The sequence below is a fragment of the Panthera uncia genome, chromosome B1, assembly GCF_023721935.1.
Source record: "Panthera uncia isolate 11264 chromosome B1, Puncia_PCG_1.0, whole genome shotgun sequence".
NCBI classification, from domain to species: Eukaryota; Metazoa; Chordata; class Mammalia; order Carnivora; family Felidae; genus Panthera; species Panthera uncia.
The window spans coordinates 131,511,051-131,538,914 of NC_064811.1; the positions used below are offsets into that span (position 1 = coordinate 131,511,051).

At 33.7% G+C, this 27,864-nt stretch overlaps 1 protein-coding gene and 1 long non-coding RNA gene across 3 annotated transcripts in view; one reads left to right on the plus strand and one right to left on the minus strand.

The window, feature by feature from the left end:
* Positions 1-27,864, plus strand: part of GLRB (glycine receptor beta) — a 99,280-nt gene that overhangs the window by 56,141 nt on the left and 15,275 nt on the right. For both annotated transcript variants that reach the window (XM_049631220.1, XM_049631219.1), the window contains exons 5-8: positions 6,199-6,428; positions 6,568-6,650; positions 8,494-8,634; positions 14,605-14,757. In XM_049631220.1, the coding sequence (XP_049487177.1) occupies positions 6,199-6,428; positions 6,568-6,650; positions 8,494-8,634; positions 14,605-14,757 (607 nt within the window). The remainder of the gene's footprint in view (positions 1-6,198; positions 6,429-6,567; positions 6,651-8,493; positions 8,635-14,604; positions 14,758-27,864) is intronic.
* LOC125923147 (uncharacterized) lies at positions 18,559-27,558 on the minus strand. Its single transcript, XR_007457920.1, has 2 exons — positions 27,284-27,558; positions 18,559-18,743 (listed from the first exon to the last, which is right to left on the minus strand). It is a non-coding gene; the product is annotated as an uncharacterized LOC125923147 (long non-coding RNA).

Here is a 27,864-nt window from a genome sequence, read left to right on the forward strand (position 1 = left end):
CCCGCATCCGGCTCTGTGCTGACAGCTCTGTGTGTCTCACTCTCTCTCTGCCCCTCCTCCACTCATGTTCTGTTTCTCTGTCAAAAATAAATAAACATTAAAAAAATTAAAAAGAGTTCTTCGTATATTTCTTGCTTTTGATTTTTAACTAATGTCTTTCCACTGATTAGTACAAAACCTCTGTCTCTCGTTCTGGCCTCTTTTTAGTGACGATATTGATTATGTTTGTCAATTTATGTATCTTGATATTTAGTGATTCTTTTTAATTTTTTTTTGAATTTTTCATTTATTTTTGAGAGACAGATCAGGAGCATGGGAGGAGCAGACACAGGAGAGAGGGAGACACAGAATCTGAAGCCAGCTCCAGGCTCTGAGCTGTCAACACAGAGCCTGATGCGGGGCTTGAACCCACGAACTGTGAGATCATGACCTGAGTCAAAAGTCGGATGCTTAACCAACTGGCCACCAGGCACCCCTTAATGAGTCTTTTGTCATACTGATAAAACACTTACCTGACCTTCTCTGATCGCAGCACCTGGCAAAATTCTGCCCACTCTCAGGGAACCTCCTCAGATTCACATTCTACAGCCTTTCCTGACTGGTGTCTGAAGTGATCATTTATTCTGTCAACAAGTACTGTCACCCTTAGAATCCTTACCAATTAGGTCCTTACTTGTATCCTCATCACCTTCTGAGAGTATGGCCCTCATGTTTTTATCCTTCTCAGACTGGTAGCTCAGAACTTCGAACATAGAAAGTCCTTAATGAATTACTGTTTAGTGAACGAACAAATGAAGGAAGAAAGGAATGTTTAACCTAGCATAGTAAAACTGATAGTTAACCGAGCCTCTTTTGTAATCATTGAATTTAGTCTGGAACATAATAGCAAGTAGATATTTTATTTTGTTAGTCTATAAAACAAACTTGCCATTGCTCATTGATGTATCTAAAGTCTGTGAAATCTTAATATTAGATTAATCAGATATTAATAATTAATAATCAGAAATCTGCTTTGTTTTCTAATATTGTATTATGTTGATCTGTGTATAATCAGCAACTAATATAGCACTTTACATCTGGTACATGAACAATGATTTTTCAAGGCTTTTGAAGAATTAATAGAATTAAAGTTAGTTTTGATGTTTGGTAACCAATTAAAACTTACAGGTGGCATCTTTACAACAATAGAAAAGAAATGCTTTCAATAGTAATTGTTAGCCTTTTCACAGGGGTGATATAGCTATCTTGGTAATAATGTTAATAATACATATAATAAGTTAGCTAACTTTGAGTACTTCTTTGTTCCAGGTTTCATACTTTAGGTACAGCATTTCATTTGATTCCTGTGAATAGTTTAGGATTAATTTTATTGACAAGGAATTTGAGGCTCAGAGAGATTAAGTGACTTGCTTTAAGGCACATAAAATATATATAATTCAGACCCATATTTGTCTGACTGTCCTGTCTTCAGGTCCCTGCCTTGATGTCAGTTCGCTTGGCTACTTTTATCTAATCCTGAGTCTAGATTAGATGCCCTGTTGCAAACTATTTCCATTTTTATAGCCTTTTGCAAATTGTTTTATGTTTGGCTGATTGTCAGTGTAACTTACAATTATCTTTGAAGTCTGGGAGTACTCACAGATGTATCCTTAGTACCCAGAGTTTGGAAAAGAATATATGGTTAATAAATGATTTTTGAATTGAATGAATGAGCCAACCCATTACCTAGGGATTTAGGAGGAATTTAAGTAAACATTTTCTGAAAGTATAGAACGTACTCTGTAGCTAGATTCTCAAGGATGTTTAATGAAAAGAGAACTAACTTATTTATATAGCAGTCACTGTGTTAATCTTTTAATTGATTATTTTATTGAATTATCACATTAGGGTATCGATATTCATGCTTTTTATATGAAGAAACTGAGCTCAAAGAGGTTAAGAAACTTGCTCAGGGTCAAAGCTAAAGATTCAGAGCTGAAATTTGAGTCAAGTACTTTATCTTTTCTAGCCCATGTTGACTCCATTATACTAGGCTTTATAATTTGGCTAATATAACTTCAAAAACACTATTTATGATGATATATAGAATAAAAAGGTGGTGACATTAATCATTTCTTGTATCATTTGTAATTTTGTAATTTTTTCCACAGATAGGTTTTATTTTGTCAAAACCCTCTGGTACTGTATAGGGCTATGCAAGGCTTTAATCAGCTTTCAGCTGGTTAAAATGCTTTGAACTTAATAATGGATATAAAGGTATAAGTGATATAAAGATATTCATGCATTGATGGAAATACTGTTTAGAGTTCAAGAAGGATTTGGAATAATGATCTTCACATGGAGAAACACTCTTAAAATTGCTATAAAATTTTTAAAAGAAAAATAATTTTGCTGTATAATTTTAGATGAACTATCCATACAATTTTGGAGACAGAATAGTGGAATATAGGATATGTGTATGTGTGGAGATTTTAAGGAGAATTCAGGTTACCCCAAACATTATAAGGTGGCTTCTTTTTAATTATGCAAAGTATGCTGAAGTTAAAGGTTGGCATTGCTTTCATTCCTGTCAGATATCTTGAGTATTATTAAAAATATTGATATAATATCATTGGAAATTAATTACTACAGGGCAAACCAGCATACACCCCAAAATGTAGTTGTTTTTAGTCTAGATACAGAATACCAATAGATCTTAATATTAGTATCTGTATAAATATATCTAACATTCTATTAAAATAAGAATACCTAATATTAGACTAAAATAAAGCATCTTGATTCTAAAAGCCACATTGACAGAGTTGCTTAATTAACAGTGGCATCCAAATAATGCTGACAGTCTCTTGTCAGGTATATGACAATCCCTCAAATGATATTTTACTTTTCATCCATCTCTATTTCTGGCAAGGATTTGAGGTGTATAATAACAAAAAAAAAAAAATGCAAGCAAATAATTGAAATAGGACTAAATGTGCAAGAACCATGCAATGATAGTCATACCAGGATATGAGAGATGAATTATTAATTCAGTTGGCTGTAGAATTTAGCCTTCACCCCTTAGCTGCCAGACAAAAAGAAAAACATGATGAGATACTTCAGTTTCACTTTCCTGTAATAGGAGGCATGTAAGAGAATCAGGAGAGCATTTTTAGGAATAAACTCTAAGGAATAGATTTATTTTTGCAAAGCGCTTAGAGTAAGTGTGCCTAGCACACAGTAAATGCCTATTGAATGATATAGTAATATATGTATAAACAAGTGAAAAATTAATAAATAAAGAAGAATTTATCTTGTGTATTTTCATATAATGGTCGTTGACCAAAATAAGGGGTCATGGCTTTAACAACATGTTTACAGAAGATAGATAGGCAACCTCATCTGGTTATTTTTCATACTGATCCTTGACAACAAGTTAAGGACATGTATTTTATCATGACATGTGAATGCACATTTTAAACATAGAAGGTTAAAAGATGTGGTTTTTGATGAATTACCTTTTGACAAGACATAGAACATAAAGAAAGTAATAAAATAGTTTTAGTGTGTGTAATTTTAGAATACCAATAATTTTAGCTGATCATTTCAAGGAAGCTTTTTAGCAAATAATATGAAGTTGAATACTCATAAGTGCTCAAAGTCATGTCAAGTCTATGTCAACCATGCGCTTAGTGAAGGTAGCATAATTGTTATTTTATTAGAAAATAATTGAACCTAATGTGTATGCCTTTTAAAGGGGAGGGCCATGGATGTTTGCCTGGAATGGATAAAAACTTGGGGTGGGAAGAGCATTACTTCTGCTGGAAGTGTCACCACATGATGGTGAGAAGCCTTTGTCTTGGATGAGTTTGAGTTATTTCTTGTAGTCGTGACAACCACAGTCAGATATAAAGCAGTTAAATCCCATTATGAATTTTAAGATATGCATATATTTTAACAGTTTATGTAGCTGTGCAACATAACTCTTTGTTTTCTAGAGTCCTTGGCCTCCTTTATTCCCTCCTTAATTCCACGTTCATTTAATAAGATAAATGTTACCTTCCCCCCCCTCCCGCCCCCAATGGTGCAGATAAGTTCAGTGTCAGCCTATATAATCCTTTTTTTTTAGTGTTTATTATTTACTTTTGAGAGAGGCATGTGGGGGGAGGAAGAGAGAGAGAGAGAGTGCACACACGTGCGCCAGCAGGGGAGGGGGAGGGGCAGAGAGAGACGGAGACACAGAATCCAAAGCAGGCTCCAGGCTCTGAGCTGTCAGCACAGAGCTCAACGTGGGGCTGGAACCCATGAACAGTGAGCTCATGACCTGAGCTGAAGTCGGATGTTTAACTGACTGAGCTACCCATGCACCCTGCTTATATAATCCTTGGTTTATTTGCCTTGGACACTCTGAAACCATCTGCATATGATTTTTAAGAAACCATTTGTGTTATATATGTTGTGAAGCCTTTATAAACCTTAAGTTTAGAGTAGCTATGAGATATAGGTAGGTTAAATCTTATTTTACTCTCTGTACTTCAGTGTGTGGATATTGCTACTGTGTGCCTTTACCCTTCTACAATTACTATACAGTCTGAAGATCATATGAGAAAGTAAAATGTCTCAGATTGCTCCTTGCTTATGCTTTATTTTATATTTTACACATATGTAAAGCATGTACATTTATGTTTTATAGAAATCTATTAGGTCTTATTATTTAGTAAAAGATGATCTATAACCTCTTCCTAGTTAATTATTTTGGATTTTGATTTGAAGTTTATGATTTCATTCATTTTGATAACATCAAAAGACTATATGGATAGATAGTATTTTGTGAATTTTGAATGATTGAAAATAAGGAAGCTGAGGCCCAATGCAATTTATGCTTTGGACACTTTTGTGCACGTTCTGAGTATAGTATATATAATTAAAATCAAAAGGTGTGCGCATGATGCTCAATGTTAAGTTCGTATATACTAACAACCTGATTTGTGCTAGAACCTCATTTAACTGGCAGATAATAAAATGTATTAAGGTATTAAACTTGTTCCTAGTGCACATACTCTTAAAATCTATGTCTTGACATAATTCAATTTTTACAAAGTTTTAAGATAAAAATTTTAGGAGGTAGACAAAAAACTCAAGTAAAATAATCAGCTATTTAGTAGATTTCAAAACATTTTTCTACTATAGTTAAATAAAATATAACATTTACAAATTTTGATGTACCTGTTTTGCATCCAATGCAAATGTCATTCGACTATCTTCAATTCTCTCTATAATCGTACATGTATGAATCTTCAAAGACAGTTTTTCTTTTTCCTTCTTAGGTAAACATATGTACATATGTGTGTTATATACATATATACATCATATTATATAATGTATATGTTTTATATACACATATATATTATTTTTGTAGTTTGCTAACTAGTAAAAGGCCAGGAGAAATATTTTTCTTTACTCTCCTTTTTTTTTTTTTTTTTTTTTAGCTTTATTGAGGTATAGGAGTAAGAGTAATTAAAGATGGGCATTAAGCATAAAGCAGTGAGTGTTGGAAAGGCACATTTCATAAGCAAAAAAGAAAAAAAATTATTTTAGGGATATTGACACAATATACACATATATTGATTAATAACCTGAAGCTTTTTTGTTGTTGTTTATTTTGTTTTGTTATTATTATTATTTTAATTTAAATCAAAGTTAGTTAACATACAGTGTAATGATGATTTCAGGAAAAGAATTCAGTAATTCATCACTTATGTGTAACACCCAGTGCTCATCCCATCCAGTGTCCTCCTTAATGCCCCTTCACCATTTAGTCCATCCCCTCACCTACTTGTCATCTATTTTGAATTAAATTTTATTCTTTTTTTGGTGTGTTGGGGGGGGGGGAAGAATAATGGTAATATTTAGCAGTCTCAGGTTTTTATAACACCACTTACCCAACTGGCATAACTGGCATTTGTATAAAGGTAAAGCAATTACTGGTAAACTTATATTCTGATGTTGGAGCTAGCAAGTGCTGCTGGAATGTCTATAGAGACACAAGGGTCGTTTTAGATTGCTCTTTTTATTTAGTGACCAAACTGTTTTGATCCTGGTTGACGTTACAAGACCAAAAATATTGGTGCTGCTAATCACTGAAACTCTTTTTATTCTGGTGCTGAGCATGTCTTTCAAATAGCAATAAACACCCACACGCACACATTTTTTTCCCCCCAGGACTATAGAGTTAACATCTTCTTGAGACAAAAATGGAACGATCCCAGGTTGAAGCTCCCTAGTGATTTTCGGGGTTCAGATGCACTGACAGTGGATCCCACGATGTACAAGTGTCTGTGGAAACCTGACTTATTTTTTGCAAATGAAAAAAGTGCCAATTTTCATGATGTGACCCAGGAAAATATCCTTCTATTTATTTTTCGTGATGGAGATGTTCTTGTCAGCATGAGGTACTTGTTAATATTTGTACATTTATACATGTGTATATATATATATATATATATATATATATATATATATATATTTTAAGTCAGTGTATCACAGAGAAACATGTTAAGCAACTTCTAAGACCTCTGTTTCTACTTTCAGGTTATCTATTACTCTTTCCTGCCCTTTGGACTTGACCTTGTTTCCCATGGATACACAACGTTGCAAGATGCAGCTGGAGAGCTGTATGTAAATGAGACCCAAAGTGACTATAGCATAAAATCTATATGTGACTATATGTTTAAAATCTGTAGACAATACATTCTACTAATATCTTGGATAACAATGATAAAACTGATGCTTTTGATTACAAATAGTCAGTAAAATAATTTATTTAGGAAAATTATAGTTATTCTTTTACTGTAATCATTACTAAGATAGATCCCTTTGGTACTAGTTTTACCTCAGTTATGTAGATGTACACTTCTAACTTCTTATAATTGCCAACTTCATTTCAAATTAGTATTATAAGTAAAGTAAATGATGAGGCACCTAGGTGGCTCAGTCGGTTAAGCATCTGACTTCAGCTCAGGTCCTGATCTCACTGCTGGTGAGTTTGAGCCCCATGTTGGGCTTGGTGCTGACAGCTCAGAGCCTGAAGCCTACTTCGGATTCTGTGTCTTCCTCTCTCTGCCCCTCCCCTGCTCGCGCTCTGTCTGTCTGTCTCTCTCTCCCAAAAATAAATAAACATTTTAAAAAGTAAGTAAAATAAATGAAAAAAAATTATGTCTTAACAACTGTTCTGCTGTTAAAATCACGTGTTCAGAGCAGAAAATTTGAAAACATTGAAAAACTGTCTCTAAATCCTGCCAAATAGTCATTTTCTTTGGATGTGTAAAAATTTTTTCGACAACATTGGAATTTTTGTGTTTCTGTGATCATATGTTTTTCAGTTTATGAAGGGTGCACTACATTAAGGTATAAAGTATATTAATTGAAATTATTATTGAAATGATTATTTACCTTTAAAATACATTAATTCACTATGATGCTTATCTTTTGAAAATAAAAGTGGGACATAAAACTTGAAAAATGAACACTAACACAAGGAATCCTTAGCCTGAATACCTATATACCGTGAGCTATTTCAGCAAAAAAAAAAAGAGTGATAGCCTTGGAAAATATCGTATATATACTTGCTAGATGATGTGCTTTAAAGTTACTTTGTGGTTATTTGTTGTTGTTTTAAGTGTACTGAAGTTTGATCCTACATTTGAACAATATCGGTTGCTTTCTAAGTATAAAATGGGATTTTGTAGATGTAAGTGTGTGTATGTACATTTTTGTGAATGTGTTGTACAGTGTATACCTGTGTGTCAATACGTATTTGTGTAGAAAATTTTAACTATTTACATTCAAATCTATTACCCGATGCACTGAAATATTGCTTTGGAAAATCCATACACTTTAAGCGTTGAATGGTAGGCTACTCTATGCTGTAAAACCCTATAGGATCCTTGAATTGTAGCCATATTACCTAAGCCCAAAATGTGTGCTTCAGCCTGCTGTAATACTGTCCACTTGAGAGGTTGTTTTACTGCTTTCCTGTGGCCATGCAACTCCTTCAGGGAAGTTTCTGGTCATGTCTTCAAAAATATACGTGATTTCGTGCTTAAATGTTTTTTGTTTTTTGTTTTTTTTAATGTCCAGGTAGCATATTGTATAGTTGTGAATGTAGATATGCAAAAAAGCTAGAATGACTTATTCACTGCTCTTTATCAACGACAGTTCAGAATTTTGATATAGAGAAATGTGCTACTACATATGATGCCGTAGGATTGTAACTGCAATATGCTAAATATTTTAGCTTATTTTTTCTTTAAGCCAACTAATTATCTGTAAATTTGTGCTAATATTTTCATTAATGGCCATAGATTTTATCTCTTCACATTTTTAACAAAAATTTTATATAAGTAAGGCCTATGATCTTACCGTTGCTGAACTTAATAATTGGACTACTAAAATATTTAAAAGTATTAGTAATAATATTCCAAACTAATATTTTTATTTATTTACTTTTGTTTATAGTTGGCTACACAACTGATGATTTACGGTTTATCTGGCAATCAGGGGATCCTGTTCAGTTAGAAAAAATTGCATTGCCTCAGTTTGATATTAAAAAGGAAGATATCGAATATGGTAACTGTACAAAATACTATAAAGGCACCGGTAAGTAATATTCTTTGAATTAAAGAAAACTAAGTCATATTTCAAAGATTCATTTTAATTTTAATATATGCTAGGAACAGGATAGAAAAAAAATTAGTTAAAAAGAAAGTTCAGAATTTATAAGTAGTTTATCATATATCCATATACTTAAATTACATATTTAAATCTTTCATAAAATTACATTTACTAAAGTTCTTAAAAAATTTTATTCTAGTTTTACTTTTCTTTATGAAATTCTAGATAACAAGAGGTTTTCAATTTTTTATTTTAGTAATATGAACTCTCCCAAGCAATGGTTTGCTTAAGTATTGAAGAAACTCTGCTTCTGGCAAGATTCATTTTGGGGCCAAACATTATGGATTTGATCGATGTAATCCATATACATTTGTCTCTTGTCTTTTAGGCAGGTTTTAGATGTTGGTTGAGCCATATTGTTAGTTTTACAAAGCACTGATCTTTATGCTGTGCAGGAATCAATAGTATGTCTAGGAAATAACTAGACATCAGTGAACACTCCCTGTATAATATTCTTGGCATACGTTATGGAGCAGCTAATTGCGAAAAGCACAACAAATTAACCTCATTCATTAAATTACCTCAAACTTTGCAGAAATAAAAATATAATACTAATCAATACTTTAATAATATGATTCATATTCAACCTTTGAGTCACAACTGATAGTTACAGAGAGTTTTAGATATTAAATATAATAACATTGTTTCTCTTAGTAAAATACATAAAAAGATGATTGAATTTTGATCATTATATCAAACTATTATTTCAAATTATCATTTCAACTTGTAAATTACCATACAATTTCTAATTTTCAGGAAGTAAACAAAGATATGATGAAGATATTCAGAAATAGATACAATAAAAGTTTAAATTTATTGCAACATTTATGTTGGCTTGCAAAAATAAAACATGTATAGTATAATTCTGTAGAATTCAGAGAGATCAGATGTTTGAGCAAAAATGCTGTCATCGTGACATCATCAAAGACAAAATATAATATTAAAAAAGGTAGAGTGAACATTTGCATATTTACAGTGCTACAATAAACGCAACACTTAAGCAACTTGGAGATAAAGTTAGTTTAAGCATGTGTTGTTTACTTTCACATAAGTTAACAGCTTATATAGCATTTATATATAAGGAGTTCCTTCTCTTATAAAGCTTATATATTTTAGAACGGGAGAGATAATAAGGAAGTGCACTGCGAAAGAATTTATGAAGGTTTTTAAAAGGAAAACCTGAAAGCTCTAAAAAATTTGACCACCAGAGTGGGAGAGAGCCAAAGCATAAGAGACTGTTAAAAACTGAGAACAACTGAGGGTTGATGGGGGGTGGGAGGGAGGGCAGGGTGGGTGATGGTTATTGAGGAGGGCACCTTTTGGGATGAGCACTGGGTGTTGTATGGAAACCAATTTGATAGTAAATTTCATATATTAAAAAATAAAAAAAAAGAAAGCACACACTGATACCTATAAATTGATCATGCAAAACAAACAAACAAACAAAAAAATAAAAATAAATAAATTTGGGTGAAACTTATTGTGCAGCAATAAAAAAAAAAAAAAAAATTTGACCACCAAAGTACTCAGTGAAGAACTCATAGATACACGGACTGCTAGATATGGAAGTGATCTTATTGACAATTCTGAGGCAGCTTCTTTATTTAACACATAAAATAACTGAAGAGCAGGGTGACTGAGTGATTTACCGAATGTTCCAGGCAATTCGATGTCGGCGACTGCCCGAAGCATAGTGTCCCTCTTCTTGGTACTCACTCAAATTAAGGAAATGAGCTACAGTGTTTAGAAACGTTTACAGCTCACCTAGTAATGAAAAAAATAAGCTTGAAAGCCAAGAAGCAGCGTTTTGGGATTGTTGTGTAGAAGCACATACTAAGTACATAGCTCTTTGATTTCTTGCTGTATGTCAGGCATTATTTTAAGTAGTCTACAGGAATTCTGTATCTTAATCCTCACAACAATGCCATGACTTCGATACTTTTCTTCTCCCTATTTTACATGTTAGGACAATAAAGCAAAGACACTTATCCAGGTGAAGCACTGGAACAGTGAGTCTGGTATTGCTACCCTACCTGTGGAGTCAGTCCCATTATACACTGCAAATAGTTAACCACATCTAGATTATATGCTTAACATTTCAAAATGAATAGTCTCTAAATTGTTTTAAGAAATTTGAAATAGACCCTAGTGAAATTTTAAATTTCATCTAAAGATGAAAATAAAACTGGTAATTTTATTTCTGATTTTATGTAATAGCATAAAATGATGACATAGCATTGAAAATCCTGGGATATTTGTTTTTTCACCTTTAAGCCCTACATCTTAAACCCTATATCTAAAAGTCTCCTTTTGGGGATGCAGCAAGGAATAAAGGCAAGATCCCTGCCCTTTTGTACATATGTATTCTAGTATAGTACACACATAAACAAAATAATTTATTTTAGTTTGAAGAAGAAAATAAGATGTGCTGGAGAGTAGTTGAGAGATTACTTCAGATTATAATAAGTAAAGATATTGTGGTATTTTTTGAATTATTATAAATAAGTCACTGAACTCTCATTAGCTACAGAAAATAACAAAAAAAACCTTATTTCTATTTAAAAATTTTTAAAATGTTGTTTATTTATTCTTGAGAGAGAGAGAGAGAGAGAGAGAGCGTGCATGAGTGGGGGAGGGGCAGAGTGAGAGAGGGACACAGATTTGGAAGCAGGTTCCAGGCTCTGAGCTGTCAGCACAGAGCCTGATGTGGGGCTTGAACTCACAAGCCATGAGATATGACCTGAGCCAAAGTTGGACACTTTACCAACCAAGCCACCCAGGCACCCTCCCCCCCCAAAAAACTTATTTCTAACATCATAATAATTGTCATTTACTATGTTTCAGTAAGCATGCTTTATCATCAGTGTTTACATGAATCATCATATGACTATTAGTAAAATATATTTTAATATTTGGATAATATTTAGAAATGTACTTAGAAATATAGAGCCTTCTGGGGCGCCTGGGTGGCTTAGTCATTTAAGCGTCCAACTTAGGCTCAGGTCATGATCTCGTGGTTTGTGGGTTCCAGCCCCCTGTCAGGCTCTGTGCTGACAGCTCAGAGCCTAGAGCCTGCTTCAGATTCTGTGTCTTCCTCTCTCTCTGCCCCTCCTCCACTCGTGCTCTCTCTCTCTCTCTCTCTCTCTCTCTCTCTCTCTCAAAAATAAATAAACATAATTTTTTAAATAAAAGAAATAAAGAAACTTCTAAATATATGGGATGCTTAATAATGTAGAATAATGAAAAAGATATAGACAGCAACATATATAGAATGATGGACAATATGTTCTTTAACTTTTACAGAAATAATCAGAAATAATAATTTGGCTTTAACTTTATTAAAAGTTACAGTTTTTTATAATTGTAGATGTTACAAAGGAGAAATATATGGGAAAACAAGTATGAAAAATACTTAAATTGCAAGCCTAGGTGAATAATAATGAAATAAAACCCCACAGGAAATAGAAAGTAAATTGAATTTGCCAATGAACATTTATATCAATTAGCTGCCCACCTGCCTCTCATAAATGTAACAGTACTAGGAAAAGATCAAAAAAGATCAAGAAATGTTTCTCATAAAAGTTTATGGAGCAAATCACTCTAATATCCAAGCATGTATTTTATTGCCAAATTCATCCAAGTCTTGGGAAGCTCCCCTAGTGGGTGCCTTCATAAAAGGAGGGGGTGGAAACTTGCTTCAGAATACAGGGTTTCTGTTATTTAGGTTGCCAATTAAATATGATGGGATGGAATGCAAAAGTTCATTTTAAAGTGAGCAACTCCATAGTAAATTGTTGAAATATTTGTGACAATTCAGGTTACCTAAAAATATGCAGTAAGTGAGAGACTACTAAAGATAGAGAACAAACTGGGAGAGAATGGGTGGGGGGATGGGCTAGATGGGTGATGAGTACTAAGGAGGGCACTTGTGTTGAGCACTGGGTATTGTATGTAAGTGATACATCACTGAATTCTACTCCTGAAATGAATATTGTACTGTATGTAAACAGATTAGAATTTAAATAAAAATTTGAAAAGAAAAAACAATAAAAAAATAAATTTAAAAATATGTGATAAGCACATGTATGGCATTCCCTATCTCACATGTGCTAGGTAAATGTAAAATTAAATTGAGTAAGTGATGCTATTGCAAAGCCAGGTACTTTAGAACCACTTTTAAGAAGTACTGGGAGCCTCTTAATTGCAGAAAATGGGACTTTTAAAAGATTCTATTTTGGAAATTTTGCACATAATTGTTAGTTAGAAACATATGTTCTTGTTTGTCCAGGCAGGAAGTTAAGATGAGTGGTGGGGAACAGAAAAGGGAGGGAGGTTTCATTATTTGACCTTTTGCATCTTTTTAAAACCTATGCACAATTTAAATTAATTGCCTGGTTTTAATGAAATTAAAATTTAAAAAAGAGACAAACATTCTGCATTTTTTTTTGTTTTCTGATATAATATGGAAACATTTGGCATAAGTAGAATTTACTGCAGTTCAAATCAACTCTTTATTTTTGTTACATATTTAGCCCTAATATGTTTCTAATCTCTCAGAGGTGGCGATGATTATAATTCACACTGGGGAAAAGATAGGGTTCTAATCTAAGTTATTTAATAAGAGGACGTGAATAGCTATTCTTTTATTTGACATTCTTTAATTGTGCCACTATTGCCGTAAGTACCATTAATGAATAAAAATGAAGATTGTTCTAGTGCCAGAAGTGTATATATCCTTCCTAACTAGGAAAATCAGATAAATATTGCTTTTAAAATTTAAAATAGTAAAAAGCAATATTGTCCTTTCCCCACAATTATTTTATGTGTTCACTTATCATTCATTTATATATTTCCACATTTTAAAATAACAAGGTTTAAGCTGAACACAACTGGAGATATTTTAACTTTTTGGCATTTGCACATAACCTTGCTTTTGTTTGAATGGCTAACGACAATTTTATGAAAATTAAGCACTCTAGGCATTAAATATTATATTTAATTTGCTAACTGAAAGAACTAAAGCATTTAAAAAAATAATCTCAAACATCTAGAAGTGTGTCTTCTATTCCAGTGCTAGGAGAATATTTTGTCACTTATTTTGTTTCTCAGGTCAGCAAAGGCTATTATGAGGCTGCCCATAATTTGTGATTAATCCGGGGGACTAGTAGTGTCATGGCATCTCTAGAATTATGCTGTAATGCAATTTCTGCACTTGTCTCCGCTTGTGAAAACGAGGTCCTCTGCCTCATAAAGCATGCTTGAGGGTCTAGAGTGGAGGAGAGAATTGAGAGGAACGTTGGATATTTGCCCTTTATAATTTTTTATCTACATAGATTGAGAACACATATTTCTTATTGCTGCTAGCATTTACTTCCAATACTCTTAACTTTTAAGGTTTAAGTACGCATAGGAGTTATTGTAGACTGCCATACTTTCTAGATAAGAAGTGGTACACGTAGCTGAAAAATTATACTGACAATGCGTAGTCGTGGAGTGTTTCTTTTTAGACTTGTTCCACTTTGATTTACTGCTCCCTATGTGACTCCTTTAGATCAGTTGCTCTGAGAGGACCCGTGGGTAATGAAAAGTTTAAGTTCATTGCGAATTCTCTGAACAAAGACTTAAAAGCTGAGATGTTGACATAGTGGCACAGCATGTGGTATCTATTTCTCGATGCCATAATAAAGTTGTGAAAGGTCAGGTGAGACAGGTCCCATAATGTCAACCTTTCGCATCAAATGAATTATATATTTATAGAAAAAAAAATCTTTTTCTGAGTTTACTTTGTGAAACTGCCTCAAATGGAAGTGCCTTACAATTTATAGGTACATCGTTGATTTTTGCAGTTGCACGTGGGTGAGCACCTCATATTTCTAACATGTTTGTTTCTGAAAGGGTACTACACGTGTGTGGAAGTCATCTTCACCCTGAGGAGACAGGTCGGGTTTTACATGATGGGTGTCTACGCCCCCACCCTGCTGATAGTGGTTCTCTCCTGGCTTTCCTTCTGGATCAACCCGGACGCAAGTGCTGCCAGAGTGCCCCTGGGTAAAGCGTTCTGTGCTTCTCTCTCGATGTCTGATGTGGGTTATGTCCTTGCCTAACTGTGTAATCAACTATTTTCAAACAGAACTGTAGAATTGAAGGCAACCTTTTTCTTTTCTTTTTTTAGACTTCCTTCAAAACTTGACATTGCACTGTATTTTCTCAGTGTTTATGCAGTCAATAATTAAACTAAGTTTTTTTCTTCTTTCATGTCTTTGGGTATTTTAAACAGCTGATCTGTCTAACTTTGACTCTTGTGAAATAATTATTAAGAAGTGATTTCCACAGGTAACTAAAGTCTAAAAGCCGCAATAGTGCCAGACTTAAAAACAAAACTATATTGATGGGAATCTTTCTCAGTGATATTTTATACTATCTCATGCTCTTCACTGGGGAATGACTTTGCATCATTTTCTTTTTTTTTAAGTTTTTTTTAATGTTTATTTTTGAGAGACAGAGAGACAGAGACAGAGAAGCAGAGAGGGAGGGAGACACACAATCTGAAGCAGGCTCCAGGCTCTGAGCTGTCAGCACAAAGCCTGATGTGGGGCTCGAACCCATGAAACATGAGATCATGACCTGAGCTGACGTTGGACGCTTAACCAACTGAGCCACCCAGGCGCCCCATCTTTGCATCATTTTCTTAAACATCGGATATTGTGTGCTGTATCATCAGGAGTGGCTAGGGAGAAGAAGAGCTGGTTATCTATGCTCTCTTATTTGTTATTGTTAATGCTCTGTCACATAGAAACATCATTAGCCAGTCTTAAAATTGTGTCTGTATAGGGGTGAAAAAGTCTTTGCTTTGTGAAGTAATCAAGAGCCCTTCTAGTGGGTGAAGTGAATAATCTTGAAAATAAGGATTTTGTTACAACAAATTTTGATTGTTTGGAATGTTTTAAAATGTTTCATTACCTTGTGTGTGTGTGTGTGTGTGTGTGTGTGTGTGTGCGCGCGCGCGCGCGCGTGTGTGTGTGTGTTCTCTGACTTTCACCTGGAACTTATATAGGTAGGGCTGTGGTATATCTGACCTCTTGGTGACTGATTGCTTGCAGCATTTTATTTTTTATTTCCATCAAAAAGGCTTTGTGCAAATCTCCCCCCAGACTTGTTAGGGGAATTAAATGAAATACAGATTTTAAAGAGTAGAAAACCAGGAAAGAAGCAATGAAAATGACAGTTTTACTTGAATAAGACATTTGGTGATTTACATTTAATAAAAGCCACAGAGACCAAATCTACATCTTAATGACCAAAAATGTAGGAGATTTCATCCTAATGGTTATGTATGTATAATGAAGACAATGGCAACTCATAGATTAATTCATTTAGGGGATGAGAATTAACTATGTAGTATGTTGTACTGAGAATAAAACTACTGGAAAACTAGATTTGTATTCTTAGACTTGTCAAAAATATCATGCATTTCCCCCAAGTAGTCAATTTTTTGCTTATTAAAAATATCTTACTCTTATGCACCGATATAAATTGAAATGTCAGACTTTCAAGAGTACTCTGGAGACACTTAAATCCCTGATATGTCCTTGAAGGATTTTTCTCTGAAAATCCCCATCTATTGCAGGAGTTCTGACATAAGGTCCCTGAGCTGTCCACTTAACGTCCAGTAGACCTGTTGTATGGAGCAGAAGTATTTCATGGTTGAAAGTCAGTCCCTAGAGTTCAACTTGGATTTCAATTCCTGCTCTCTGTCTAAATTGTGACAATTTAGATAACAAACAGATCTAACCTCTTTAAACATACTCTGTTGAAATGTCAATAGGGATCAAAAAATACTCAAGGGGTTGGTTATTTGGAGAACTGAAAATATGAGTGTAAAGTGCTTATTACACATTCAGGAGTTAATAATATGCCACATGTATACATTACTTTACACTTTGTAAGGCACTTTTGCACTCTTGAGTCATTCAGCAAGTATTTAGTGTGTGCCAACTGTGTACTAAGCAATATTCAAGAAGATGAGCACATAGCTAACAAAGTAAATAGCTAAGAGATAGTTAATAGATTAAACAAAAGAAAACCTCTAAGCCTCAATGAATATGTATTTTTTTTGGAAAGAAACAGACATCAAATAAGTACAATATATGATATACAAGACAGTGACGTATAACTTCCAGTTATAAAACAAGTCATGGAAATGGAAAGTACAAAATAGGGGATATAGTCAATTATATTGTAATAACAGGGTGTGGTGACAGATGATGACTGTACGTAATTATGGTGAGCACTGGGCAGTGTATAGAATTGCTGAATCACTCTGTTGTACACTTGGAACCAATATAACATTGTATGTCAACTACACTAAAATTAAAAAAAAAAAAATCCTAATGTCCGGGAATGTAGAAAGATAGTGACCTAAGGACAGAGAGTTCAGGGACAGCAGCCTGCTTGTAGGGAACTGTTGAAAGAGAAGTGATATTGGGTAAAGATGTGATGGAGGTAAAGAAATAAATCACGGTGGATATCTAGGAAAGAATGGGCTGGGTTAGTGATCATCAAGGCCAGCATTCCTATGGCAGGAGCATGTGTGGAGTACTTTGGGAACACCAAGAAAGCCAGTGTGGCTGGATCAGAACGAGTGAAAGGGTGATGTCAGAAAGACAGCAAAAGGGAGGAGACTGTGTAATATGTCCTAAGGCATTCTGATTATTTTGGCTTTTATTCAAAGTGAAATGGGAAGCCCTTGAGGGCTTTTCCCACAGGATGTGCTTTAAATTTTAACAGATCTCAGGGCACCTGGGTGGCTCATTCAGTTGAGCATCAGACTTGATTTCAGCTCAGGTCATGATCCCAGGGTCGTGGGATTGAGCTCCCCCATGTCAGGCTCTGCACTGAGCATGGAGCTTGCTTGAAATTCTCTCTGCCTCCCCCCAAATCAATAAATAAAAATAAGAAAATAAATAAATTTTAACAAATTCTCCTTGCCTCTTTGTTTAGAACCCACTAAAATGGGGCATGGGTGGGAGCAAGGAAATCAGTTAAGAAGCTATTTTAGGGGCACCTGGGTGGCTCCGTCGGTTGGGAGTCCGACTTCAGCTCAGGTCATGATCTCACGGTCCGTGAGTTCGAACCCCGCGTCGGGCTCTGTGCTGACAGCTCGGAGCCTGGAGCCTGTTTCAGATTCTGTGTCTCCCTCTCTCTCTGACCCTCCCCCATTCATGCTCTGTCTCTCTCTGTCTCAAAAATAAATAAACGTTAAAAAAAATAAAAAAAAAGAAGCTATTTTAATAATCTAAGTGAAATGATCACGGTATGAGCCAGAGGGTAGAGATGCTCATAATAGATGATGGATATGGTAGAGATAAAGAGATGTGTAGATGTGTTGTATGTAGGATTTAAGAAAGTAGAATCGAAGCTGACTTCAAAGGGTTTTTGGTCTTGTATTTGTTTTTTATTTGTCTGTTTGAGAAACCAGAGGGATGAAATTACCACTTAGTGACATGGGAAAAGCTGCATGTAAAAGAGGTTTGAGAAGGTGGGAAGATGAGGAGCTTGGTTTTGGACATGTTAAGTTTGAGATCTCTTTTAGGTAGAGATATCAGATAGTTGGCTATACAAGTATGGAGTTTTTAAGAGAGATCAAGCCTGGAGGTAAGAACTTTAGATTTGTAAGAACATAGAAGGTCTTTAACGTGAGGAGACTGGAGTGCAGGTGGACGAATAAAGGTTAAACCCTTGAGACTGAGAAGATGAGCAACAACCAGTATGATGTAGTTTCCTAGGAGCCAAACGGGGAAAGCATTTCTAGGTTAAAGGAGTGCTCAGTCAAGCTGCTTGCCAATCAAGTAAGTTTGGGGCTAACTATTGTCATTGGATTCATTAACCTGGAGAAGTCACTGGTGTCCATGATAAGAACAGTTTCTGTAGAGTGAACAGAGGAAAGCTTTACTGGAGTGACTTCAGGAGAGAATGGTGGCATCTGGGGAGGAACTAGAGGCATCCAGTAGAAACAACACGCTGGAGATTGTCAGCTGTAAAAAGAAAAGGAGAATGGGGAAATAGCTGGGGTGGGAATAGGAGTTGAGAGGGTTTCTGGTTTTTGTTTTGAAGACGGACAAAAATCTTAGCATGTTTATATTTAGAGGAAAACAACCAATAACAAAGGAAAAAATGAGAGATGAAAGAAGTGCAGGAGCAGAATTTGAGAAGTGAAAGGGGATGAGATCAGGTAGACAGATTGGCCTTTTCGAGGACAAAGTGGATTGGTCCCAGGGATCAGCAAACTCTTCCTGTGAAGGGCCAGATAGTAAATACTCTATGTTTGTGGGCCATATGGTTTTTGGTGCAACTCCTAAATCTGTTGTAGCATTAAAGGCAGCCTTAGACAATACATAATTGAATGGGTGTCCTATGCATCAGTTTACTAATCCTTGGTCTTCAATATCAGGAGGGAAGGCAGAGTATATAGGTATAGACAGAGATAGGTAAGTAGATATGGTAGTGGGGGCTTGTGAATGATTTTGTTTTCTCAGTAAAATAGGAAGAAAGGTCACAAGTTGCAAGTGAGGTAGGATAGACTGTTGTGAGTTTGAAGAGAGAAGGTAGTGAATGGACAGGGAAATATACAATGTTTGCTGTGATTATGGGCTTCCTGAGGTTAGTGATTATAAATTTCAACTAAGATCATTCAGTATGTTGGGATGATTATCTCTAGCCACACCCACTAAAAGAAAACTAGAGGACAGGAATATATTTATGTTTGTGAGATGTATCCATGTTGTTGCTCATGTTTATATTTGACTCCATATAATTGTTGGGCAGTATTTCATAGTTTATTTTTCCACTCCACAGTTGATGGACATTTAGATCATTTCCAGGTTTGGGTTATTATAAATAACCCAAATGTTGCTTTCAATAATTGTGTACAAGTCTCTTTATGGACATATGTTTTTATTACTCTTGGGTAAATACCCAGGAATAAGATTTCTGGATTTTAAAGTAAAACTATGTTTTACTTTTTGAAAAACTTTCATTTTATTTTTACTAAGTTTTTAATTTCAATTCCAGTATAGTTAATGTACAGTGTTATATTAGTTTCAGATGTACAGTGTAGTGTTTCAACAATTCTATATATTACTCAATGCTCATCATGAGTGTACTCTTTAATCCCCATCACCTGTTTCACCACCCACCCCACCACCTGCCCTCTGGTAACCATCAGTTTTTTCTCTATAGTTAAGAGTCTGTTTCTTGGGTTGCTTTTCTCTCTCTTTCTTTCTCCCCCATTTTGTTTTTTTTCCTTTGCTCATTTGTTTTGTTTCTTAAATTCCACATATGAGTGAAATAATGTGATGTCTTTCTCTGACTGACTTATTTCACTTAGCATTATACTCTCTATCTCTAGCTCCATCCATGTTGTTGCAAATGATGATTTCATTCTTTTTATGGCTGACTAATATTCCATGGCATGTATATATGTGATATATATACATATGTATAGTATGTTTGTGTGTGTGTGTGTGTGTGTGTGTGTGTGTGTATAGAGGTGCATGCATTCCTTTGAATTAGTGTTTTTTAAATTTTGGGGTAAATACTCAGTGGTAGTTCTATTTTTAACTTTTTGAGGAACCTCCATACTCTTTTCCACAGTAGCTGTACCAGTTTGCATTCCCACCAACAATGTACAAGGGTTGTTTTCCCCCACATTTTTCCTAACACTTATTGTTTCTTGTGTTGTTGATTTTAGCCATGCTGACAGGTGTGAGGTGATATCAAGATACACTTACTTTTATAAAATACTGAGATACTATTTCTCAAAAAGATGGTACCATTTTGCATTCTTACCAGTTGCTTCAAATACTCCCCAACATTTAATTTTCTTACCTCATTGTGGTATTTCTACTGTAATGTTGAATAGAATTGTTGCCAATTGTTCTTCCTGATTCTAGTAGAAATAACAGCCATTCACTATTAAGTGTGATAGTAGCTGTAGATTTTTTGTAGATGTCTTAACTGAATTGAGTAGATTTCCTTTGCTTCCTAGTTGGCTGAGTGTTGTTTTTTTATCATGTATGATAAAATTTCATTGAATTTAAATTTGATTGAATTTTGCCAAATTCTTTTTCTGCATATACTTAAATATTTAGATGGGTTTTCTTCTTTATTTTGGTGAATTATATTCATTGATTTCTAGATGTTACATGAGTTGCAAGAATTATTAGCACAAAATATTTTCATAATATTCCCTTATCTTTTTAAAATCTGGCTATTAGTGGTATGTCAGATTTAATTCTTGATATTGTTAAATTGGGAATTCTCTTTTTTCCTGATTATTCTAGCTGAAGGCTTATTTTTTTTTGATATTTTCAAAATATCATAACTATTTCATTTATTTTTTTCTATTTTCCTTTTGGTTGATTTTTAGCTCTTTATTAATTTCTTCTTTTTAATTACTTTGCATTTAATTCGATCTCTCTTTGATGCTTAAAGTGAAAATTCAGATAATTGATTTTAGATCTTTTTTCTTTTTAAACAGGAGCATTTAAAGTTATAAACAGATATATTCTTTCCGTTAAAGATGTTTTCTAATTTACCTTGTGATTTCTTCATTGGCCCATGGATTCTGTTTGATGTCCAAATATTTACTTTTAATAAGTACCTGATAATGATTTTAAATTTATTTAAATGCTTTTTGATTTTGTCAGAGAATATGATTTCAAACTTTTTGTTTATTCAGACATTTTTTTTTATGGCCTAGCCTAACATGTATCTCCTGGTAACCATACCACATTCCCTTGCAAAGTGTATTTGTCACTGTTGGATGTAGTGTTCTGTAAATATCAAGTTGGTTGATAGTACTGTTGAAATCTTTTATGCCTTTTGTCTAGTTATTTTTACAGCTATTGTTGAGAGAGTTGTTAAAAATCTCCAACTATATAAAATTATGCTGTAGGTATTTAGAAGCTCTGTTACTAAACATATACATATTTATAATTTTATCTAAAAGAGAAATAATATTACTTTAGTGTACTACTTAATATATCATATTACTTTAATAACAAGATAGTCCATGCAAATGGAAACAAAAAGAAAGCTAGAGAAGCTATACTTATATAAACAAAATACTTTAAATACAGACTGTAATGAGACTAAGAAGGGCATTACACAATGATAAAGAGGTCAATCCAACAAGATGATGTAATATTTACAAATATTTATGCACCCAACATAGAAGAACCTAAATTAATAAAGCAAATATTCCCAGACCTAAAGGAAGAAATAGACAGCAATCCATAATAGTAGGGGACTTTAATCCCCCCCTCCATTTACACCAATGCATAGATCACTCCAACAGAAAATCAATAAACATCAGTCTTAAATGGCACATTAGAGCATATGTACTTAACAGCTACTTACAGAATATTCAATCTAAGAGCAACAGAATACATATTCTTCTCAAGTGTACATGGAACAATTTTCAAGATAGATCATATGTTAGGCCACAAAACAAGTTTTAATAAATTTAAGAGGATTGAAATCACATCAAGCAGTTTTCCAAACCACAGCAATATGAAACTAGAAATTAATTACACTAAGAAAAATGGAAATTTTGCACGTTTCTGGAGATTAAACAACATACACCTGCACAACCAGAGGATCAAAAATAGAAATCAAAAGAGAAATTAAAAATACCTTGAGACAAATGAAAATGAAAATGTAACATACCAAAATTTATAGATGCAGCAAATGCAGTTTTAAGAGGGAAGTTTATAGTAATAAACGCCTACCTCAGGAAACAAGAGAAGTCTCATATAAACAACCTAACTTTATATCTGAAAGAACTAGGAAAAGAAGAACAAATGAAGCCCAAACTAAGCTGAAGGCAGGAAATAAAAATTATACTAGGAAAAAATGGAGACTAAAAGGCAATAGAAAAGATCAATGAAACTAAGAGCTGACTCTGAAAACATAAACAAAATTGACACACCCTTAATTAGACTCACCAAGAAAAAAAAAGAGCGAAAACTCACATCAATAAAATCAGGAAAGAAAGAGGAGACATTACAACTAATATCAGGGGACACAAAGAATCCCAAGAGACTCCTAGGAATAATTATATACCAACAAATGGACAACCGAGGCAAAATGGATAAATCCCTAGAACTATACAACCTACCAAGCCTGAATCATGATGAAATAGCAAATTTGAACAGATAACAAAAATTACCAGTAAGGAGATTGAATCAGTAATCAGAAACCTCTCAACAAACAAAAGCTCCAGACCAGACACATCACTGGTGAATGCTACCAAACATTAAAGAAGAATTAATATCATTTTTTTCTCAAACTCTTCCAAAAAATAGAAGAAGGAAGAACTCCTCTAAACATATTTTGCAAGGTCAGCATTACTCTGATACCAAAATCAGACAAGAATACCACACAAAAAAATAAAATTACAGGCCAATATCCCTGATCAATATACCTGCAGAAATCCTCAACAAAATATTAGCAGACCTGTTTCAAAAATACATTAAAAAGATCATACACAATGACCAAGTGGAATTTATTCCAGGGATACAAGAATGGTTCAACATCTGTAAATCAATCGGTGTGATATACCACATTAACAAAATGAATGATAAAACTCCTATTATTATCTCAATAGATGCAGAAAAAGCGTTTGATAGATTTAACATCCACTTATAATAAAAATCTCATAAGAAAGTGGATACAGAGAGAATGTACCTCAACATAATAAAAGCCATATGTGACAAGCCCACAGCCAACATTATACCCAACAGTACTCTAAGATCAGAAACAAGACAAGGATGGCCACTCTTGCTATTTTTATTTAACATAAACATATTTATTTAACATTTTTATTTAACATAGTATTGGAAGTACTAGTCAGAGTCATTAGGCAAGAAAAAGAAATAAAAATCATCCAAAATGGAAAGGAAGAAGTAAAACTGTCATTATTTGTAGATGACATATTATATTCAGAAAACTGTAAAGACTCTATCAAAATACTGCTAGAACTAATAAGTGAATTCAGTGAAGTTTCAATATAGTCTGTTGTTTCTTTACACTAATTATGAACTATCAGAGAGATTAAGAAAGCAATCCTATTTACAATTGCATTAAAAGCATAAAATAGGAATAAATTTAACCAAGAATGTGAAAGAGCTATATGAAAACTGTAAGTCATTAATGAAGTAAATTGAAGACAGTGCAGATAAAGGAAAAATATATTCCATACCCATGGATTGGAAGATTAATATTGTTAAAATGTCTATACTACTCCAAGCAATATGCGAATTCAGTGGAATATCTATCAAGATTACAATAGTATTTTTCACAGAAATAGAATAATCCTAAAATTTTTGTGTGGACACTAAAGATCCCAAATCTTGAGAAAGCAAAGCAAAGGTGGAGGCAGTATTTCAAACTATACTACAAAGCTGTAGCAATTAGAACAGTGTGGTAAAAAAGAGACACATAGTTCAGTGAAACAATAGGGACCTCAGAAATAAACCCATATATATATATATATATATATATATATATGTCAATTTATGACAGGTGAGCCAAGAATGTATAATTGGAAAAGGGCAGTCTCTTCAATAGTGTTTGGAAAATTGGACAATCACCTGCCAAAGAATGAAACTGAACCATTATCTTATACCCTACACAAAAATTAACTCAAAGGGGATTAAAGACTTGAATATAAGACTTGAAACCATAAATCTCCTGGAAAAAAACAGGTGATAAGCTCCTTGATATAGATATCTTGATGATTTTAGCAAAAGCAAAAATAAACAAGTGGGACTATACCAAACTAAAAAACTTCTGCACAGCAAAGGAAACCATCAGTAAAATGAAAAAATAATCTACTGAATTGAAGAAAGTAATTGCAAATCATATATCTGATAACAGGCTAATATCCAAAATTTACAAAGACTCATATGGCTCAAAAACAAAACAAAAAGAAAAGAAAAAAAGGAGAAAAACCAAAAATAAAAGTCCAGTTAAAAAATGGGCAGCAGACTTGAATAGACAACATCTAATTGGTCAACAAACACATGAAAAGATGCTAAACATTCTCCCAATCTCATTTGAATTTACCTTTTCCATTGTTAACAAACGTGAAAGCTCCCTCTATGAATTTTAGGTACAGACTTTTGTCTATAGCTCTTTCTCTGAGTATGGAAGTAATTATTGAAGCAACTTTTTGTAATACTCTTAAGTAAATAATGCATAACACTCCATTTCTCTGGTACATATAGTACTTGAATTGTTGCTAAAAGGGAATTTTTTAAAAAGGGAGTTTTTTTAACACGTAACTTTCAGTTGAAGTGTAAACAGATTAATAATTTAGGTTACAAGGCAGACCTCTAGCAGACCATGTATGCACACATTCTTTCTTATACTCTGATCATCTAGGACAGTGTTCAGGGATTATAAGGACCTCTTACAGAAATGTCAAAAAGGTTTTTTGGATTCTCACATGATATTAATAATAGCTTTCTTTTTCGTATCCTTAGAGTAAAATGTTATGAAATGATAACGTGTTAATATAATTTAGTAGTACTTCTAAATTAATTTTCATCTTATTAATCACAATTCCCCATGTATGAATTTGATAGTTTATTGCAGTATGAGATAAAAATTATTTGTAGTTGAGACAGGTATGTAAACACTTGCAGTTTACTCCTTGACCTCTACTGGTTCATGACATTTGTTATTACATTAGCATTATACTCTCTAGCACCATCCTTCTTGCTGCAAATGGCAAGATTGGCGTTGTTTTATGGCTGAGTAAAGTTACATTGTATGTATATCCACTTCATCTTTAACGATTCATCTATCATTGGACACCTGGTAGCCTTTCGTATCTTGGCTATTGTAAATAATGCTGCAATAAACATAGGGATGCATATATCTTTTCAAATTAGAGTTTTTATTTTCTTTGGGTAGATGCCCAGTAGTGAAATTTCTTTTGATTGGTTTATAAATTATTAAAATTCAGACAAAATTTCACTATGCATTATTTAACAGTGAAGTAATTTTATTTGAAGACTATGTTAAGTGAATGGTACAATACTTGTCCAAAGAAATATTATTTGCTCAGATTTCTTATTTTAGGATTAAAAAAGCAAATGGATATTTTCTAATTTTAATATGATTTCCTGAAGAGAAGGCATACAGTGATGTTCACATTTTTCTCCATTTCTATTCTTTCATCTCTGAAATGATAAAAATCTTAATAGAATTGACCATCATGGTTTCTAACTTAATATCTGGAATTATAAATGCCTCCCTCCTCTCCCCAGAAAACCCTTAATGCCATATTCTTCCTTTAAAAGGACAGTCGCTTCTCTGTTTCTTTGGTCTCCTTTCTTTCACATTCCAGCATCTTTTCCTCACAAGGTTTTCTGCAATTTCAAAATGACCTCCATCTGAATAATATTGGCTAATCTTTTCTTTTACAACATTCTCAAGTGTATCATGCTTTTGTCATGGTCATCGGTTTTATGCTTCTTGGCCTTTCTCTAACCCACCTCAATGTTTTCATACCAAAGTCATTTCTTTCCTACGTCTCCTCTTCCCATCTTTCATGGGTATTCTTCCAGTTATTCCATTCTTTAAAGCTTTGTCTCAATCTTTTCCTTCTTCCTTTAATCAGTAACCAAGTCTTTTAAAATGTCTTGTCAAAATCCTTTTGCATCAGTTCTGTGCTTTGTTTCTGCAGCTACTATTTTTTCCTTTCTTAGTCTGTTGTATATATCCCTACAAGAATAATGTTACTCAGCATTCTTTTGGTAATGTCATTTCTCTTCCCCAAATTTAAAGTTTCTTAATATTTTCTACCAGGTATGGCAAATTCATTATAGGGCTTTCAGGACCCTTAAAGTCTGCCATTACTCTCCCATTTTCTCATGAAGTTTCTGATATATCAGGAAATTTTCAGGTATACTACTGAGTTTACAACAGTTTGATATATCTATCCTGTGTTATTGATGAAAGTGAAATGTTGAAATGCTATGGAAACACAGAGAATGGTGTGTCAATATATTCTATTTCAAGGAATTAAGTAAGGTTGTTTTTGATTGCTAGATTGACATATAGCATTTGATTAAAAATAGAAAAATTGACTTGGAAATATGACTTGTTAAATTAACGCCCATAGGTATAACTAATTGCAGTTTCGGGCAACAAGTGATAAGATCTTGGTTTTTATGTTAGTTTCCACTTCCAGGTTAGAAACATTAAGACCTATATTAACTTTTAAGATGTAGTCTATTAATTAGTTCTTAGTTTTCCTCAGGACCAAGGGTAATTAATATAACTGTCAAGTCTTTACATTCTAAGTAATATTGTTTCTATCTGCAGAAGTTACTATATTTTGCTAGAAACCTTTCTTTCTAGTAGAGAATCTCATAGCTCTTCAATACTCACAAAAAAAGAGCCGAACAAACTTGACACCTCTCAGGAGACTTTAAAACAGTGCAACTGATGGAATATATTTTTCAGTGTTTTAACTGATTATTAATACTAATATAGTGCTTACCATACTTCCAAGGCGAGAGACAAGAACACCAAGTATATCTTTGTTAGGTTGACCTATTTGTTAATTCTCTGTGGTGGTCAAATCTAAGAATAAAAAGTGCATTTGGCCCCATAAGTGCATAGCCTAGGCAAACCTGTTTTCTACATTACTTAATGTGAGCCTCCTTTGACATCATAGAAGACTCTTTCTGACACAGGGTGTCACTGGTAGTCAGTGGGAATGTGGCAAGTTCAAAGAAAAGGAGGGATATAAATTATTGCAATTTTCCTTTTGGATTTTACAATTATTTGGCTTAAATTGATATGTAACTAGTTAACCTTCCACAAATGGTTAATACAGATAGCAGAATATTACTCTTTCCTTGAAAAGCTGAAATCATTTGTTTCCCCTGAAATAATCAGGAATGCTCTATCTTTGTCTTTTCTGTTAGATATTTTAAATTGTGAGCCTTATCAGAAAATTGCTTTATATGTTCTATTCTTGTTCAGACTTAGTTGTTCTTGGGGTAAAATGCAGTTCTGTGACTGTCTAAAATAAAGCTGAAAAATGAAATAACTCTAACTAGAGAGCTTTGTGGCTTC